The sequence below is a fragment of the Trichoderma asperellum genome, chromosome 6, assembly GCF_020647865.1.
Source record: "Trichoderma asperellum chromosome 6, complete sequence".
NCBI classification, from domain to species: Eukaryota; Fungi; Ascomycota; class Sordariomycetes; order Hypocreales; family Hypocreaceae; genus Trichoderma; species Trichoderma asperellum.
Genome location: NC_089420.1, coordinates 3,500,422 through 3,518,001, shown reverse-complemented (window position 1 = coordinate 3,518,001; position 17,580 = coordinate 3,500,422). Strand labels below are relative to the sequence as shown.

The 17,580-nt window shown below is 43.7% G+C and overlaps 8 protein-coding genes across 8 annotated transcripts; 3 read left to right on the top strand and 5 right to left on the bottom strand.

Moving 5' to 3' along the window:
• Positions 1–477: 477 nt before the first annotated feature.
• TrAFT101_010596 (uncharacterized protein) lies at positions 478–1,303 on the bottom strand. Its single transcript, XM_024910338.2, has 2 exons — positions 950–1,303; positions 478–875 (listed from the first exon to the last, which is right to left on the bottom strand). The coding sequence occupies exons 1-2, from the start codon at positions 1,238–1,240 to the stop codon at positions 594–596; spliced, it is 573 nt and encodes a 190-aa protein (XP_024755427.1). The 5' UTR covers positions 1,241–1,303; the 3' UTR covers positions 478–593.
• Positions 1,304–2,834: 1,531 nt separating this feature from the next.
• Positions 2,835–3,927, top strand: TrAFT101_010595 (uncharacterized protein). The gene is made up of 3 exons (XM_024902845.2): positions 2,835–3,409; positions 3,476–3,527; positions 3,588–3,927. Exons 1-3 carry the CDS (start codon positions 2,905–2,907, stop codon positions 3,847–3,849), a joined length of 819 nt encoding a protein of 272 aa, XP_024755426.1. The 5' UTR covers positions 2,835–2,904; the 3' UTR covers positions 3,850–3,927.
• Positions 3,928–4,862: 935 nt separating this feature from the next.
• Positions 4,863–5,390, top strand: TrAFT101_010594 (uncharacterized protein; the record flags this gene model as incomplete). Its single annotated transcript, XM_024907104.2, has 1 exon — positions 4,863–5,390. One exon carries the CDS (start codon positions 4,863–4,865, stop codon positions 5,388–5,390), a length of 528 nt encoding a protein of 175 aa, XP_024755425.2.
• Positions 5,391–5,709: 319 nt separating this feature from the next.
• Positions 5,710–7,797, bottom strand: TrAFT101_010593 (uncharacterized protein). The gene is made up of 4 exons (XM_024902149.2): positions 7,109–7,797; positions 6,666–7,045; positions 6,222–6,612; positions 5,710–6,169 (listed from the first exon to the last, which is right to left on the bottom strand). Exons 1-4 carry the CDS (start codon positions 7,741–7,743, stop codon positions 5,962–5,964), a joined length of 1,614 nt encoding a protein of 537 aa, XP_024755424.1. The 5' UTR covers positions 7,744–7,797; the 3' UTR covers positions 5,710–5,961.
• Positions 7,798–8,721: 924 nt separating this feature from the next.
• TrAFT101_010592 (uncharacterized protein) lies at positions 8,722–9,165 on the bottom strand (the record flags this gene model as incomplete). Its single annotated transcript, XM_024910337.1, has 1 exon — positions 8,722–9,165. The coding sequence occupies one exon, from the start codon at positions 9,163–9,165 to the stop codon at positions 8,722–8,724; it is 444 nt and encodes a 147-aa protein (XP_024755423.1).
• A 584-nt stretch (positions 9,166–9,749) lies between these two features.
• TrAFT101_010591 (uncharacterized protein) lies at positions 9,750–12,188 on the bottom strand. Its single transcript, XM_024902148.2, has 2 exons — positions 11,523–12,188; positions 9,750–11,445 (listed from the first exon to the last, which is right to left on the bottom strand). The coding sequence occupies exons 1-2, from the start codon at positions 12,011–12,013 to the stop codon at positions 10,011–10,013; spliced, it is 1,926 nt and encodes a 641-aa protein (XP_024755422.1). The 5' UTR covers positions 12,014–12,188; the 3' UTR covers positions 9,750–10,010.
• A 2,270-nt stretch (positions 12,189–14,458) lies between these two features.
• TrAFT101_010590 (uncharacterized protein) lies at positions 14,459–15,524 on the top strand. The gene is made up of 5 exons (XM_024911103.2): positions 14,459–14,675; positions 14,760–14,913; positions 14,970–15,080; positions 15,129–15,320; positions 15,381–15,524. Exons 1-5 carry the CDS (start codon positions 14,578–14,580, stop codon positions 15,474–15,476), a joined length of 651 nt encoding a protein of 216 aa, XP_024755420.2. The 5' UTR covers positions 14,459–14,577; the 3' UTR covers positions 15,477–15,524.
• Positions 15,470–17,057, bottom strand: TrAFT101_010589 (uncharacterized protein). The gene is made up of 8 exons (XM_066129010.1): positions 16,850–17,057; positions 16,760–16,789; positions 16,618–16,679; positions 16,302–16,561; positions 16,139–16,243; positions 15,915–16,062; positions 15,746–15,865; positions 15,470–15,690 (listed from the first exon to the last, which is right to left on the bottom strand). Exons 1-8 carry the CDS (start codon positions 16,917–16,919, stop codon positions 15,547–15,549), a joined length of 939 nt encoding a protein of 312 aa, XP_065985140.1. The 5' UTR covers positions 16,920–17,057; the 3' UTR covers positions 15,470–15,546.
• Positions 17,058–17,580: the final 523 nt, after the last annotated feature.

Sequence of the window (17,580 nt, the reverse complement as noted above, 5' to 3'; positions counted from 1 at the left end):
TTATTTGTTACTCAGTTCATATATATCTACTTGACTAGCAAGTATCGGACGAATTTTGGAATTTCCTATGACTTATTAAATCCGACTTATAAATGTCATCATTTATTACTTAGCTTATGTACATTCGTTTAACTGACAAGTGTCGGACGACCCTTGGATTTTCCTATGATTTATTAAGTCCGACTTATAAAAGTTATCGTTTATTACTTAGTTCATGTACATTCGTTTCCGCTGACAAGTGTTGGACCACCCTTGGATTTTCCTATGATTTATTAAGTCCGACTTATAAAAGTTATCGTTTATTACTTAGTTCATGTATATTCGTTTAACTAACAAGTATCGGACGACCCTTGGAATTTTTTTGTAACGTATTAATGTTACATTGAAAGGATGCGATGTACATACTAATTCCTTCTTCAATTATTAAGCAACTTTTGCTTTATGCTGATTAATTAACATATGAAACTAGGCGAAACACGATCTTCAAGAAACCTCTTATTGCTTGGGAACACAGATCCCGTAAAGCTTTTAGTAATACATATTGTTGAGAAGTAAATCTTATCTAGTTCCATGAATTTATCTCGTGGTTGAATCTACCTCCCTTGTTGTCTCCTCCTAACCCATACTTCTTTATCAGCGATATCTAATACTTTACTATTGTCAACTTCTGTCTGCCGCGGATCTACGCTTTTGGTTTCGCGCAATTGTGTTTCCCATATATCAAGTTGGTAGTTCCCACGGTCCGCTGTTCCAGTAAATATATCGAACGACCATCCATGTTTTGGACAGGTCAGTCCAGCGCTTAAAATGACTCCAAAATCCTCAATATCAAAGGGGGTGCCTTGCGAGAGGGGGTATGAGGAATGGGGGCATATCTCGTAAAAAGTCATTATCGGTTGCCTAAACATATAAAAGTGTGGCTATCAATTTGCCTCGTTGTCTAACTTACATGATCAACCGCGTGAAACTTTCCTTTGTATCGAAACACCAGAACCTGATCTTTAAGCCCCTTCAAATCCGATCGTTGGAGGGTACCATCTTCTCTAATGGTGACCTCTGCGCTTTGAAGGCTATCTTCTCTGGGCACTTGGAAAACTTTGCATCCTGGTTTGGCATCCCCACCACATGTTCTATATTTCGCCAAGTTATCATCGTCGAGTCCCAGGTCGGGAAACGATGAAGCGAGGCCGACAGAGAACCATTCTGCACCAAGTTGAGATGTTTCCTCGAATGCTTTCATATCCAGACAAACCGGGATATCGCGGTTTTAAAATCCACCCAAAAAGCACTCCGCAGGCCTTGCATCAGATGATTAATGCGTATTCAATGTGGATTTCAGTTGGTGCGCCAACGAAGAAGTTTACATGGCTTAGATAATCCTAACTCCACCAGAATCAGAGGTCACGTGGTACGATTACGTGAAGCCTATCTTGGAGCACTGAATACAAGTCAGTTGCGCCCATTCCACGCGCCCATCATGAGTCTATAATAGATAGAACTCGGCAATCATTATCCATACATTGATGTGATTATATAGTTGCCTTCTGGTATTCGGAATTGTATTTAAAAATTAGAACTGATTTGTGTTTTCCTTATTACTGGTGGCTTTGTGGAGAAAAACATTAGCCAGGTTAATAGTTGAAAGAATAAACGCACTGGGCGATCATAGACAACTCTGGTGCCTGTATGAAGTGAGCATCCCATCAATAGGTCTCCTTTATGTGCTAGAAAGGAGCGTAAGGCTGAGACAGAGCGTCTCCCGTTTTTCATCTAGCTGTGTCATTTTGAAAACCCTTTTTTTCTTCTCTACCTTCACGGTATTTGCATGCCATTTAATATACTTTGTTTAAATAGTGCGAGCATTCGAATAATTCATTGAATTGAATTGAATTGACAGGACTGTCGTACATTTCTATTTATTAGCCTTCATTCTTAGCTTACTCACAATTATCTAGCTAGGTTCGGCAATTTCTCTTTTTAAGAGCATCATTACTGCGCTTGTCGGTGAAGACATAAACTATCACCGCATTTGTCGCCCCTGGCAGTCCTCGGTTCCAGATTAGTGGAAGTAAAAAACCCGTAGGGTTATAAAGTGACCTTCCCCTGCAGACTCAAGGTCGTAATGTAACGGCGCCCACGGCAAACTCGGCATGATTATGTGCGCTAACAACACGATATAAAGTGTCAATCACACATATTAGAGCTGGCCCACAAGACATAGGTACCGCCAAAAGTAAGCCCTAGCGTAAACCACAAGCATCAAGTCTGCCTGGAGATCTTAAAGATCGCTTAAGGCGCATCGCAGCTAATGGGAGCGATGTATAAAGATGTCACCTTCACTAGCTATGCAAAGTACTACGCAAAGTACTACGTATCAATAGCGAGTTCATTGTATATTGACTCCCCAATAGCATTGAGATCCAAAACCACGTGCCCATTACTCATTGCGAGCGCCAACCGCCTCTTAGCTAAATGGCATCAGCTACTCCGTATTCGTAGCCACAATGGGAGTGTTTCCTGTTCTGGCAAGTCAAAAGCATCGCGAATTCGGCCATTAATTAGTAAATATCCGTGAAAAATTTAGCGATACGCAGGGACAATATATTCAGCGCAGGGTGAGTTGTATTGCCCAAAAGTGCACATACAAATTTAATGGAGAAAGTGATGCATATTGTCGCTAATATGGATCAGCATACCACTAGCCAGCCTCCTTCCTATTATGGCTTGCTGTCAAGGTGAAGATCGTTGATCTCCCGCCATTTGTGAGGTATAGCCGTACGATGTCGTATAGGAAAGTTATATAAAGATTGCTCGATATCGCCAAGATACGCCGACATCTTGGCATCTCAATCATATTTCCATCAACAGAGGCTAATAAGTTTGTTTACACTGTCCGTTTTCATCATGGGTTTCGCCAAACTTGTACCCTTATTACTTCTTGCTACCAAGAATGCTTTAGCGGATACGCCGATTGCCGTGAGCGACTTCACCGAGAATGGGGGTTTAGCAGCTGCGCAAGCCGCCGCGCCCATGTGGTATATGCCTTCTGGCACATGTATGCCCTCAGCTGCTGAAGATGGCGAAGGCAACCAAACAAACGGCGTTGACACAGACAACTGCAATATCAACGCTCTAGCAAATGGCTGTCCAGTGCAGCCCACTTGGGAGGGACCCAACACATTCTATGGCAATGTTTCGGGTGAACCATTCGTCACTATTCCGACGTACTGGGCATCGACCTTTTGCAATGGCGACTCCTCCGGTTCTGATGCTTCATATCGTATCATCTACTACGTATATTTCAAGAAGGACACTGGCCATAAAAGCGATTGGGAAGGAATTGTGATGAGATTCACTTCTCCTGACGGAGGCAACACTTACACTCGCGAATCGGTCATTATGGAGCAAGGTCGGTGGCATCTGATTGCACACTGGATTATTTCTTATACTCGAAGCTTTACTAACACTTCAACAGACGGCAACCATGTGCACATTAGCTGGTCCGATGTCGATGATACTTTCGAGGGGTAAGTTGGTAGCTCGAAGATAGCACAGTAATAGGCCGGCAGCTAATTTTAGCATCACAGGGATAATGACTGGGAGAACTTTGCTCAGAAGAATCTTGATCACGGCAAGTTCTACTTTGGTAAATTCCACCACTCTGTTCACCAGAACTGGTACACCGCAGCTTTCAAGAACACCTGCCCCCCTCTCTCAGCTGATGACTACCGCAACGATGACTATCAGTTCTGGGCATATAACAACCTGCGCCCCGTTTCTGTCTTGAATCCTAACTGGGTTTGGGGCCAAGCAGATTCACCTGCCAACATCGACATCTGTTCTTATTAAAATAGTTGAGTCGTGAGGATACTTGGAAAAATATTTATGGTGGATACGAATGTGTATATAATGCGAAAGTATGGCGGATCCAGAAATAATGCCTCATCAGGCCCCGGGCTACAGAGGGGTCCAGCAATGCCAGAGCGGAATCTGCCTTGTGGAAATATGAAAATAGCTATGTCAATGAGAGTGACGCAGAGTAGGTACATGTAACATTGCATCATAGCCAGCCAATAGACAAATTCAATTCCAAGTTGCTTGAGACCTTGCTAATTATACTGGCTCAGAACCCCCTGTATCTGCATATTGGGAAGAAAAACCGCTGGAAATATCGTTTGTGCGCGTTCAAACTGCCTTGAATTGGCATCTACGACCAACTCTCCACTGCAGCGCCGCCAGTCTCCCCCATCACTTTATCTTGTAAACTAAATCTTCTTTGTGCAGGTAGAGTATGTTATAATTTCTGCTCGCTCTCAGAGAAGCCATTAAAGCAGCTGTAAGGCAAGATTCTCACGTCTTTGAATGCCACGGATCTCTAGCTGCCACTTATCCGACACGAGTGTACGTCTTATCCCGCGATATAAATAGCCCTGTGTCAAAGCCAACAACCGAATGACGATACATCAGTTGAAAGAGTCCACGGAGATCAGGCAAGCTAAACCAGATCCTTGATGGCTTTAGCAAAAGCATTATAGCAATGCTCGGCAGAGCACAGCTACTAGAGGCTATCTCGGTGACAATGGTGGCAAAGGAGGATATCACTCAAATAGCTGCACTTTCTTTATAAACGCGCGTAGCCGAAGGGCTCGACTAGCTAGCTGCTTCTAATATGATCACTGAAAAATGTCAAGAATGATGATAAGGAACGAATAAGCAATAATATGCCTTTGTATGCCAATACTATATCACTAGCAAGTTCGACCACAGCTAAGGTACTGGTATTTTTGTGGAATCCCACGAATTCGATAAGGATAATCAACAGCTTCAGAGAATTTTTGGGCAGCGGTCAGAGATTCGGCCATATGGGACTCAAAACCAGGGCCTATTGCGAGCCGAGGAGAACATGGAGTGGGTGGAAACCCGCGTCTCACTACTACTTCTCGTCGACAGTCGGCAAACACAACTTCAACTCACTATTTGTCGGTCCTCTGCTCATTTTCGACGACAGTTCCTTTGAATCGATTCTCGTATTGCGTCGTTTCTACAGAACAGACTTTCTATCAAGATCAACAATTCCGGACCCTTATTCAAGCACTTATGGTCCAGATGCTCAAGCAGCCCAAAGTCATTTGGCCACAAACTTGCCGGCCTCACTAGAGATTTTACCGGCAACATGCTTGAACTGTGGAAGCTGTTTCTCAAGTCTCCGAGTCGATTGTGTTTTCATCATCACCGACAGCATCGACTATCTCCAGGATGCCCATGCCAGTGACGGCTCAGGCGAGGAAGAGGCAGTACTGGCAAATATGCGCACCCTCGTACGGGACAGGGTAACATTCTCATCAGGCTCCTCCTCAGAAGGAGATCAGGCCTTGGGTTGCCCGATTTGACGGAAGAGAAAATGGCCCTCATGACGACAACGAACTTGCACTCTAGGGCAACGATGCGCTGGCTGTCTCTGGCCATAATGCAAGACGAAATGCTACTAGTGCCACAAAGGTTGGTGGAGATTCAAGGAAGGTGGTGCCCCAGAGTCTTACGTTCTCGCAACTATCCCTAATCTATCCTCGTCCAATTCCGCAGAAGCAAGTCTTAGCAGCAATACTAACTTATTCAACGTATCCCACGTGGTTATACAGCAGCCCCCTCTCAGTAAGAAGCCAATGTGATTTTTACAGAAACTAAAAGCTTGTACGTATTAGATGTCCAGACAAGAGTTTGACTACGGGAACTTCCAACAGGTGTGCTAACACATATATATCTATTCTGGGGTATCTTGCTGCCAAATGTTGAGTGACAGCGCCCATGGAATTAACTTATAAAATGTTGAAAAAAAAGGAAAAAAAGAAAAGACCAGATATTTATACCACCAAATACTCCGTTGAGAATGAGTATTAGTATTGTTGAACTCCTTGAAAAAACCAACGCAGACCCCGTATCCCTATATCGCTTACAAACTGTTCAATTATATTTTTTCTCATTTGTTTCAACAATCCATTGACAGAATTCTGTCCATTTGGTACTATAGTCGTTTAGCATCTCTTTCTTTTTTGCTTCACTGGTGCAACTGTATGAGATGCTCCATTCGGCAATAGTTCGCCAGCCCATGAGCGTCATGTTTTCACTGCCCATCATTGCTTGATGAAAATCATGAGATAGCATACTCGCCCTGCATATGTTAGTGCTAGCATCATAATTTAGTTGGTAACGGTAGGGCTTACTCCCAAGATCCAGGGTCGTCGCTGTTAACAGTGCAGGGTACACAATTTGCCAAAAGCACTGGTAAATGGTGGGATTTTGTTGTAGGGACTAGTCCCAACACTTCGTTAGATATAGGGCAAGTCTCAATGGCTATTTGCCTCTCTTTGCAAAGTTGCATTAGAAGTGGGTGCTTGGTGATGCTGAAACCGTGACCGATGCGCTTAGTATCTAGAAGGATGGCATCGTACAAGTTTGAATCAGTTTCTCCACCGTGATCAAGTGTCTCTCCAGCGTGAAAGACGAATGGCAAATCGAGATTAAGTTGGGTGATTTTAGTGCGCATTTCAAGCAAATCAGGAACCCAGTATGAAAGCGGGTGGCCGGTATCTTCCTGGCCTTGCATATCAAATGCTTACTACTGTGTTAGCTTTCGGGGAGTAGATGGAAGATATATCACGCCTCACCGCAAATCAAGTCAGGGAAAAGCTGCTTCATTTCGATGCAATTGTTCATGCACCAAAGCATGGCCTCTCTTGAGGAAGATCTCATGCATGCATAGATGATTTTGATACCATAAAATATATGCCCCGCGGCGTGTATTTTGGGAACTTCTTCTTCCAATACGCTTTGGAAAATCTCCAAAGCTTCCTTTTGCTTGAGTTCTCGTGTACCATCATCAGATTTTATGGCGAAGCCATGATTGAGGGCTACTCGAATCTCTGCATACATGATGCCGTCTTGTGCAAACTTCCACAATACTCTTCGAAAATGTTCTCTATATGCGGTTTCATATCCGAGCATTGATCGGATGACTGTAACTGCCCGGATGAACTGCTGCCAAATGCTAACAACATTGAACGTTAGCACTTTTGACTCTTATACTTGGTAGGTTTTACCCCATAATTACCCATCAACTGTCTGCTTCGGGTGATAAGCATCTTCTGGCTTCAACACCATTCGCTTATGGAGCCATGCTTCTGCTTTCTCGGTTCCACCTGGAAATTTGGCCAGGAAATCAGAATAGCGCATCCAAGATCCGGCTATATAACCCTTGCTGAACATGTTGGTAGAATCTATTAATGGTATGTCTTGGCTAAAGACGTCAAACTGAGGTAATGCGTATGAAAAGAGCCCTTCAGAGACTAATGGTACGTCAGCCTTGATATAAAGATTCGGCTGGTTGCGAGCATCGCTGAGGACGGTATCAGGAGGTAGAAGGCAGTCATAATGGCAGTGTAAAAGACAGCCTTTGGGGGCCTTGACGGCAACTTCAAACAGCTTGCTTGTTGGTGCTACATCCAACCCATGAAAAAACCGATGGCCAGCCTCGTAACCAGAGCCGTCGCTCTTGATTCCATAAATATTTTCATCTTCCCAAGTTTTGAGTTGTTGAATGATTTCTTCGGCTGCTGATTCTAGACTCGTTCTCTGGACTAGGCTTTCATAGCCATATGCCTTTTCGGCCCTCACAAGGGACTCTCTGGCTTTGAAATACTCATCCAAAGATCCTGATTTGAAAAGCGGGAAAGAGGTTTTGGACATGGTAAGATAATGCGTGTTCAATGGGCCATCCCAAAATGATGTTTCTAGAGAGAGAAAAAAAAAAAAGAAATGATGCGGGGAAACAGCTTTGGCAAAACTCCGTATCGGAATTAATATGAGATGAGTAAACAAGCTGCGTCCTTCTGGTTGGAACTGGTTGAGCTTGTCGCTTCTATGACTCTAACTCTACCCCACCAATGGCGCTGGCATGTACCGACAGCGAGCCTATATGACAAGCCGTCTATGAGTTTCGAGTAAGCCAGTATCGGTGGTATTATTCATCACATGGCTTTTGACTTCTAAGATCTCTTTGTAATTGAGATAAGCAGAACAATTAACTTGACATTTATATATCTCTAAATTTACAATATCTCGGACCATCCTAATCATGGTGGGGATGCAGCATTAAAAGAGCATTAGAGCTGCCACTACAATTAACAAGGCGCCCCATATACGCGCTGTGCATACAGCGCGGGTGCTTGAAAATGAAAAGAGTTCTAGAGTGTGATGGGCTATCTTCTATGGAATTATTCAAGACATGTATCTTTCAACTGGTTGATCTTATTTAAGCCAATAACATTTTTATTCTAACTTCCCAGTATAATTTTGCGCCTGCTTCCATTTTATGAGGCAAATTCTATTTTTAAAAAAATATTACGGTGTTTTAGTAATAGGCTCAATTTCCCTGATCAAATTGCTCTCAGCGTCATTCTCAACGCCGAACAAGCGTTGCTCTTGTTCTTCATAGGATTGCTAGCTAAGTTTTTCTTTTTAAACCTAAAGGTGATATAGGAACAGTTTTATCCCGAATTCGAAACAACAATACCATAACTAGCACAGAAAAAGACGGTTAATTCATCACTCACGCCACACCTCAAGGTGAAACGTTGGACATGCAATGACATTCATGTCTCTCCATTCTCACATACAATATATATATATTCAGTCTATCTTGTTCTTTATTCCTCTCTTGTCCTACTAACACATGCGCACATGAACCTTTCGAGCATCGATTACAGATTCTCTTTGCAAGAGGCGATGAGCCAATGCTGCGTATAAAGGGTAAACAGTGTCCATGTCGATGTTAAACCTGATTCCCCATAGATAGAATACCAATAGAAAGGCATCTACGCCTTTAAAAGAATTTCCCACAGAGTTGGTGCTCTTGGCGTCTCTGAGTTTGCCGTCTACAAACGCGCAACAATCTTTGATGGTCTGTCTCGCTTTCTCTTGGACTGCCGGATACAACGACTCATCGCTTACAAATCTTTCTGGCCTCCAGAGACCTCCAAATCCTTGTCCGTGGAACGTACCAGAGAGATAGTTTAACCACTCGTATGGACGGACAATCTCTGTTGTATTCTGTCCCAGTAATTGGCAATCGGGGTTCAACGCTGAGATAGCTGTAAGGATAGCCGGCATTTCGGTGATGACTTCGTCGCCAACTGCCAATACTGGCACTCATTTTTGGATTCGCGCGAGCAAACTCTTCCGTCATCTTGATTGTTTGAGCAAGGATCAACTCGGGTTGAAGTCCGGCTTCAAGCAGCGCTATATGTGCGGCAATGCGGCAAAAGAGCACGCGCCAGGTGAATACCATAGTTTTACAGGTGAATGGGAACAGATAGCCATGGTGAAAATAGCTGAATAGTCGGACTGGCGAATTAGATATCTTGGGTATATCGTCAATTGAAAGGTTTAAACTACCATGCGCTGGCGGTTAAATCTTACTATACAGCAATGCGTAGAGGAGGTTGCAATGTTCGATGTGAAAGTTTATAAGAGATACAAATGAGGCTAGAGAGAGAAAAAGCCGTAAAACAGTCCCTGTTATCAGCATTTAATTAAGCTGTTCTCCACGCACCAAAACATACCAATTAGGATAATCTCACTAGTTTTACTAAATCGCGTATCTCCTTTATATCGCGTATACCGCACAATAGTCGAGATCGATCTCTCTCGCTCTCTCTAATGTCTAATGCGCGTTTAAATGACCACTTTTTAGGGAGCTATGTTATTATGCCTCTGTTATAGCAATCAATACTTTATTGTTCATGAAAGGCAAGTTCTATAGCATTGGGGCCATCCTCGTCAGCTGCGACCAAGCTATCGTGCCGAACGCAACTATGATAACAATCAAAAATTAAGAGTTATATTCAAAAGCTCATACATCTCATTCAACATCAATTTAACGAAATGCATATGCCCTCGCATGTCGCTTGCATTCCATAACGCCGAATATCCTGCTTTTTCCCTTCGTTTCCATATCAATAAAACCCTTCTCGCAACATTTTATCGTCCGATACACCTGCGGCTCTCAGCCCGTCCATTGCCAAATCGCCGAATCCCCCTGGACCACATATTAAAATGTCTCTATCGCTTGCCACCTCGGGGAAATAATTCGGTGTTATTCGTCCCTTGTGTATTTTAATCCGTATGTTGCCCTGATCAATGCCGTCCATATCCACGTGGTCCTGCCTTGTGAAGATGTCGATTCGTAGCCTGAGCTTCAAAAGAGCATTTCGGAGAGAAGCTTGGACTAGTTTCAGCATCATTTCGGGTTCTCGTGTCGATAAGGCAAGTACAACATCGCCATTTTCTTTTGCTCTTCGTTCAGACAACGCGCTGAGCATGGCGAGGAAGGGAGTGATGCCAATGCCGCCAGCAACCCAGAGCATATTAACGTTGCCTTGCCCCAAGAAAAAGTCGCCTGTTACACCGACAACTTCGCAAACAACATCTTCTGTAATTGTTATTGGCGTTTCCCACTTATTTGAGGAATGCCTCAACACATCGAATAACGCCCCCGTCACTGCGCCTCCTTTCATCTCACGCATCGTTAGATCGAACCAAGTGACATCCCGATCCTCGTGGGTACTTGAAACAGTCCAGGTCCGTACTCTATCATCGTTGATCGACCCAGGAGCAGAGTTAGCCATATGTTGATACGCCGGAGGGCCTATCCATTCCATGAAGTCTAAAGCGATAGCTTGTCCAGGTCGTATTTTAATTGGTTCAGCGCCAGGCTTCGAAGTAACCTTGAATCGAAAGACAGCAAGGTCATGCGAGAGTTGCGTTGCGCTGGATAGCGTAGCCTTGTGCACACCACCGGCGCTTGCTTGGCCCTTGGGTTCTTCAACAAGATATTTGACTTTAGGACTGTATGGGCTGCGCTCAACCTCTGTGCCAAACTGTTGTCGTACGGGAAGAGCGTCTCGAATGAAGATGAATCCTGTTGTTTTCATCACAGTGATGCTTGCGTGTTTAACCATTACCTCGAGGGCGGGAGGGCCGACAAGGTTTTCCGCCGTTCCGGTGAGATATAGAACGTTGCCAGTTGTAAATGAGACAATTGTAAGAGCAATCTGTTTGCTCGACTCAACATTTCCAAGACTAGACAAGAACCTGTTCCCGGAGTAGTCAGGTAGGACCACTGAACGTCCGTCGGTTGGACTGACACGCGTGAATCCTGGCAATCCACCTCGCGCATTCATTCCAGTATGTGAGGGGAATTTCGCTGCTGTGGCTGGGTCGGATCTATAGACTGATCCAACAAACACGGTATCAGCATTCGTAATGAATTCGATAACTTCTTTCGGAAGTCTCTCAAACTGCGTCATGTGCCGTTTCTCGTATGCAATGGATGGGTTGGTGGTTTTACAGCCAACAAGTTGTCTAGTGTTGATATATTTCGGGCAGTTTCTATAGTTGTAACAAGTTGAAATCAGCTTTAGAAGTCAAAATTACAATTAATAAGCTGATTCGGCACCGAAACTTACCCCGTAGTTTGATTGACCTGCAAATTCAGTCTAAAATCCAACTTTGTGATTCGTTTTACGTCTTCAATATATCCCGCAAACTTATTGCGCCTTCGGGTGGGAAACTCAATTCCTATGCCGGCGGTCAAATATCTCTCTGGTGAGGTCGGATTCTGGCCATTCCCATCAACCCATTTATTGAGAGTGTCCAACAACGGCTCTCCGGGCCACAATCTAGCATTTACAATGAGGGTTTTTAGATCAGGACCCTCTACGAATCCAATCTCTCCATCGGCCCCAGCAACAAGTGAAGCCCATGGTCGCCCTTCATCGTCTATGGTAGTTATCGGAATAAAAGGTAAATTGCCGGTGTGGAAAATGCGATGCTGTTCGCGCATTCTGTCTTCGATCTTCTGCCATGTAGAAGACATTGCCTCGGCAAAGCCTAATTTCGATTGCATGGCAACTTCCCCGGGATGCCATCCCCGAAGGCCTGATATTGATACAGCCATGAGGGCGAAGATATGAAACTATTACAGCTCCTAAAAGCACTGGGTTTACCTTCTTTCACAGTGGTATAATTCGCATTGACCGAGTATTAAATTTCTTCTTGTTGCTTTGTGAATGAGATTTACTGAATATCCATATTGACAAGAGATGGTATATACCTAGCACGCAATGCAGATAAAGCGCACATATAAACCACGACACCAGAAATGACACCACCGAATGACGTACTGCGATGATTAATTATAGGACTGCGAAGCAACACTGCAGGCCATAGAAGCCCTGTAATCGGGCGGAAGCCATGTCGGTAAATCTGATCTATGTTAGCTGGGCGACAACTATTACATAAAGCCAAACTAACTAAAAAGATTCCTCATGCTTAAAAAATCAGCCCTAGTGCCGCTTTCGCCGCTTGCTGGATGCCGCAGCAGTGATGCCAGAAGCCAGGCCCTATGCGCGATGCGATTTAGCTTTTGCTTACCGGAGAAGCCGGAAGCCGAATATTGATCAATGCCTTAGCACTGGCTACAAATATCTAATTGCTAATTTTTAATTAGGCATTACAGCAAATATAGACCTTCAAGAGGCACATTGTTGCGCTACGACTCACTATCTAGGCACATGTATCTAGCTATTACTCCTCTTTCGGAGAATTTCCCTGTGTACCGATTCGTAGAAAAGAAACAAACAAGCAAGCTAGAGCAGCAAACCCTAGAGAAACATAAAATGCGCTCTTGAAAGGCTTGAAGCGTCATTTTTCCCCTCCTGAGCGGTTTTAACTGAACTATATACTGCAGTAGACATTCCGAAAATAATAGTCGCCCCTAAGCGAATGAACATATTGAAGATGCCACCGGCTAACGACTGTTGCTGAGATGGTAATAACTGCATAACATACATCTGTAAAGTAGTTAGACAAAAGTATGGCCATTGGCATTCGACTACTCCTGTTTGTGACGTTGAATTGCAAATCCAGCTCCATAACACTTGTCAGTAATGACGGGAAAATAAAGGCCCAGTATGTTGCTGAGGGATTCTGAATAGTAAGTAATAGGTTTGCAACCAGATACATAGCCGCACCAAACGCCATGATAAGGCTGTTATTGACTCGGTGCAGAATATTTGCAGCTACGATATTAGAAATGATAGCTGATATGACTTGCGGTAAAAGCTGCACAGCAACCGCCAGAGCGGAACGATGGTGGACTTCTTGTAAGAATAGGGCGAGCCAAAGGTTGGAAGAAAGCATTGCCGTGATGCCAAATATTGAAACAGGCATTAACTAGAGGCAAGTTAGGCTTCAAGTTGCAACAGAGTGGCCAAGTGGAAGTAGACAAACTCACGAAGGAAAATCCCATATCTTTCCATATATGAAGCGGTATCAAAGGATTTGGGCAAATTCTTTCCCAAATGACAAATCCCACGAGTAAGAAGGAGCCGACAATTAACATTGCAATTACATGGGCAGATTTCCAGCCGTCTCCTGGCCCAAGACTATTGATCATATTAGCAAATATCTTTGACGTATCAGCTGTGAACTAACATACGTCAGACTCGTTGTAAAAAGCCCAACACCAACAATTTTCAGAGCCGTCCCGACTACATCGAATTTCTTCAGGCCTGTACGTAATCTTTACCCAAACGGTCCAGGTTTACAGGCTTCAATGTCAGGCACAACCCAGACAGAAAGGATGGCTCGTACACTCGGATTTTCTCCAGCGGAGTTTTCCCAAAGTTGTGCGCTTCTGGTGTAACCGTTGCGATAGCCGTAAGAACGGCTGACATTTCAGTAATGACTTCTTTTTCCATTATCAGCACAGGCACCCGGCGTTTGGGGTTTATGGCCTCAAATTCCTTCGCCATGTGTCCACTCTCGCGAGGACTAGTTGAAATTCTAGTCCAGCCTCGCAGAGGACGACATGGGGAACAAAGGAGCAAGCCCATGGAGAGTAGAATAGTGTCAATTAAGAAGCCTGAGATGTTGACATTGAGAAAGTATTATCCTGGATGGAAATCAGTCAACATTTCATCTTCTTTCGTTTACGATGCTACACTGACCGATGTTAAGTGTTGGAGATTTTTTTCCTTTTCCATTCACTCTGCAATCCAAGTACCTCAGATGTGTTCAGGACTAGGTATAGAACATTAAAAGTAGGGCAGAATTTGGTATCATTATTCTTATCGTTATTCTTTTCACAGTTAATTGTTCATCCTATGATTCCATATTAGTAGCCATTACCACAGCATAGTGGGTTCGCTACTTGGCCATTGGCCTCGGCTATCTCGTCTAATTCGCTCGAGATCAGTCCAATCGTCAAATGATTGCGGTAATTTAATTACTCGCGTAATGAAAATGCATTGATGTCCATATTGGTAGTTTAATCGAGTTTAGCGACCTGGATTTATAATACAGCATAGCTGGCTTTATTTTCTTGTCAATGGCGCCCTTTATGTAACGCACACATTAGTAGAGGGATAAATCCACCTCGTATGAAGACTGCGATTCAGAATTGGGCAACAAAAACTACGTAACTACTTTCCAGTACACATACATTGCGAAGTATCACATATGAACTTGTTATTAAACTCCGTTATGGCGGCTAAACCATCCGTCTCTATTCATCACTATTTGGCTATTGGCCGATTGGGTCGTGGCGAAGTAACTAAGTGAGTATTCTAACTTATCTGCCCGATAAATTGCAAAAATGATTGCTTGCATTAATCACTGATCACTTCGTATTTTTGTTGAAGTCTTTTTTTGAAAGATGCGGGAATTGAATACCAAGACATACGATATGCGTATGATGACACTTGGCCCAATACTAGCAAGGAATTGAAGGAGAAGGGCCTTACAAGGACCGGTAAAGTCCCTGCAGTAGAATACAAGGGTGTAATTTTGAATCAAGTATTGTATTCTACCTTTTGATTAATAACGCTCTGAGATACTGATTACTTTGACAGCACATTCCAACTTTACGTTATATCGCCCGAGACATTGGCCGCTACGATGGAGAAACAAACTGGGAAAAATTTATTGTAGACGCAGTATCAGATGTCTACATCGACTGGAGAGTGAGCATCTCCACTACGTTGATTAGATGACAGAATTAACATAAGAAGTATAAATGGGTCCAAAATCTTGGGCAAGCAACAGACGAGTATAAGAACAACTATGCGCCAAGTTATTACGACACAATAGCGCAGTATTACGGCGAAACTGATGGTCCTTACTTGCTGGGCGACAAAATCACCTACGCTGATTTTGCTGTTTATCAGTCTATTGACAATGATCAAAGGACAGGGACTCTACCTGTAAGCGCTATCACTGGGCATGATATATCGAATATACTGTCGCTAACATCACCTCAACAGTCAAACTTGTCCACTTCTATAACCAAGTTCAAGGAGACATTTGAACAACGTCCGAATATTGCACAGTATATCAAAGAGAATTTGCCTAAGCTTTAGCTAATGTATTAGTTGCTAGTATCAGACTATGAATAAATAATTTAGCAAGATATAAATTTTTTTTCATGCACTATGAGGTTTCTTCTAGCTCTAATATCTCGCCAATGTACCTATTTTTAGATAAGCCATCCACATCGCCATATGCCATAAGTGGTGACCTCGGTGTTGCGGGATACTCAAATTGCTTGTTAAGCAAAGACTTTAACCCAGGGACCTATCAAATTTTTAGTGTTGATGAATAATAAGTGTGGTCATGTAATGGAGCTTACACCGCTCTTTAACAACGCAGCCTCTCCTAAGGAAGCTACTCCTTGAGCAAACTGTGCGTTCTTGAAATCTGCCTTTGTTTCTAGATTTTGTGTCAATTTCCACAGCTTCATGGAGAATTTCTAAGCCTAGCGTTAGCTCTTATTCCCCAATGGATTACAGCTGACAGACCGGCGCAATATTGGGCAGAGGACTAATAGCTCCGGCGGATCCCACTACCACAGAAGGGAGGAGAAAGTCAATTAGACCAGCCAGTGTTGTGAAAGAGGTACCGCCGAGCAAGGCAGCGACCCTTGCAAGCTTGCCTACATTGCCGCATCTATGTTTGCGTTAGCAGTGACAGCTACTACAGGCGGCAGATAGGCCATATAAAGAGCGCCGAATATGGTACTTACGACAGCATGATGCCGCATACATTGGGCGCGAGTCTTGCTATCTCCGCCACATCATCGCTACCCAAATCTATCCCCCCTGCTACGGGAGGGAAATTGTATATGACTCTATTTCCGACAAGGTTAGTAGATAACCAGCATTGCGACAGACGCGACGGAAGCGTACACTGGAATTGGAGAGGCGGCAGCCACATCAACAAAGAACTTTCTTGTCGCTGCTGGATTTCCTTTGAGATAACTGGCCCAGTATCCTGGAGCGATGACAAGAGCAAAATTTGCGCCGGCTGCGGCAGCATCGCGAGCCAACTGGATTGTTTCACGGGTGCTATTGCCTCCCACACCGGCAAGAATAGGCGTCTCTTGTAAGCCAATAGAGTCGAGAGCATTCCGTAGAGTCTGGATTAGCTTTACACGCTCTTGCGGAGTCTAAAATCCAGTATTAACGAAAACCAGAAAATGCAAATATTAGAATTACGACGAACCAAGTGTACGGCCTCGCCCATGCTTGCAGAAACAACCGGCAAGACTCCAGGGGCGGTAACATCTTATGTTCTTCACATTAGTACACCCGTGATATTCCCTTCTTTGCGCCTTCTATGCTCTATTTGGACCGGATAAACTCACATCTCGCATGCTTTGCGAATGCTTCATAATCTAAAATTCTTTAGTAGATGAAAGATCAAGCCTTTACAAAGATGGTATATGCCCGCTTACCGATTTCATCTTGGTCATTAAAAAATACAGGAAGAGGGACGTAGAGGCCCTTGGGAAGTATTTTGGCCATTATAGCGAGGTCTCAAGTCTCCAGCGAGCACAAGTATGAGCGTAGTCGACTGTTAAGTTAGGTAGTATTCGACATTAAGATATAACTAATGCTAAGAGCTAGAGTATATATATGTCGAATTTAAGTGAGCAAAAGAAGTTGAACAATCGACGTCACGGTGTAGGTAAGGACGTTAAATTTCTTCCCCCATGCGATAGCATTTCCTAGTGGGTTGGTAGCCAATCGGTACAATTATAAACCCTAGCTAAAGCAAAATCATAATCTAGCCACAGTCTACAGTGCTGGTTACTGGATCGGAAAACTCGGCTTGGCTTAAACTTACCCCAAGGCTCTTTACATGCTGCCTATTACTCGAGTGCTAGATCCCACCAAACTCGAGCGGAACTCTCCGTCGATCGGCTACAAGACAAATGCCAATAGAAAGGTGTGGAGTACAGGCAAACACACATCAACCCTGAATTCTCAGTGCTATATTTCGTATTGTGTATAGCTTCATTTTTAGCCCGATTATTAAGCGAGTATCTGCTTCATAAGCAATAATGCTCTCCAAGCGAATTCTACTTGTGATGTAACATCGATAGCATGAAAAACGCATCTCCGCGGGGAGTAAGAGGCAGATTAGATCATCTTGCTGACAGCGAAGGTGTGCAAGTTTTGCCAA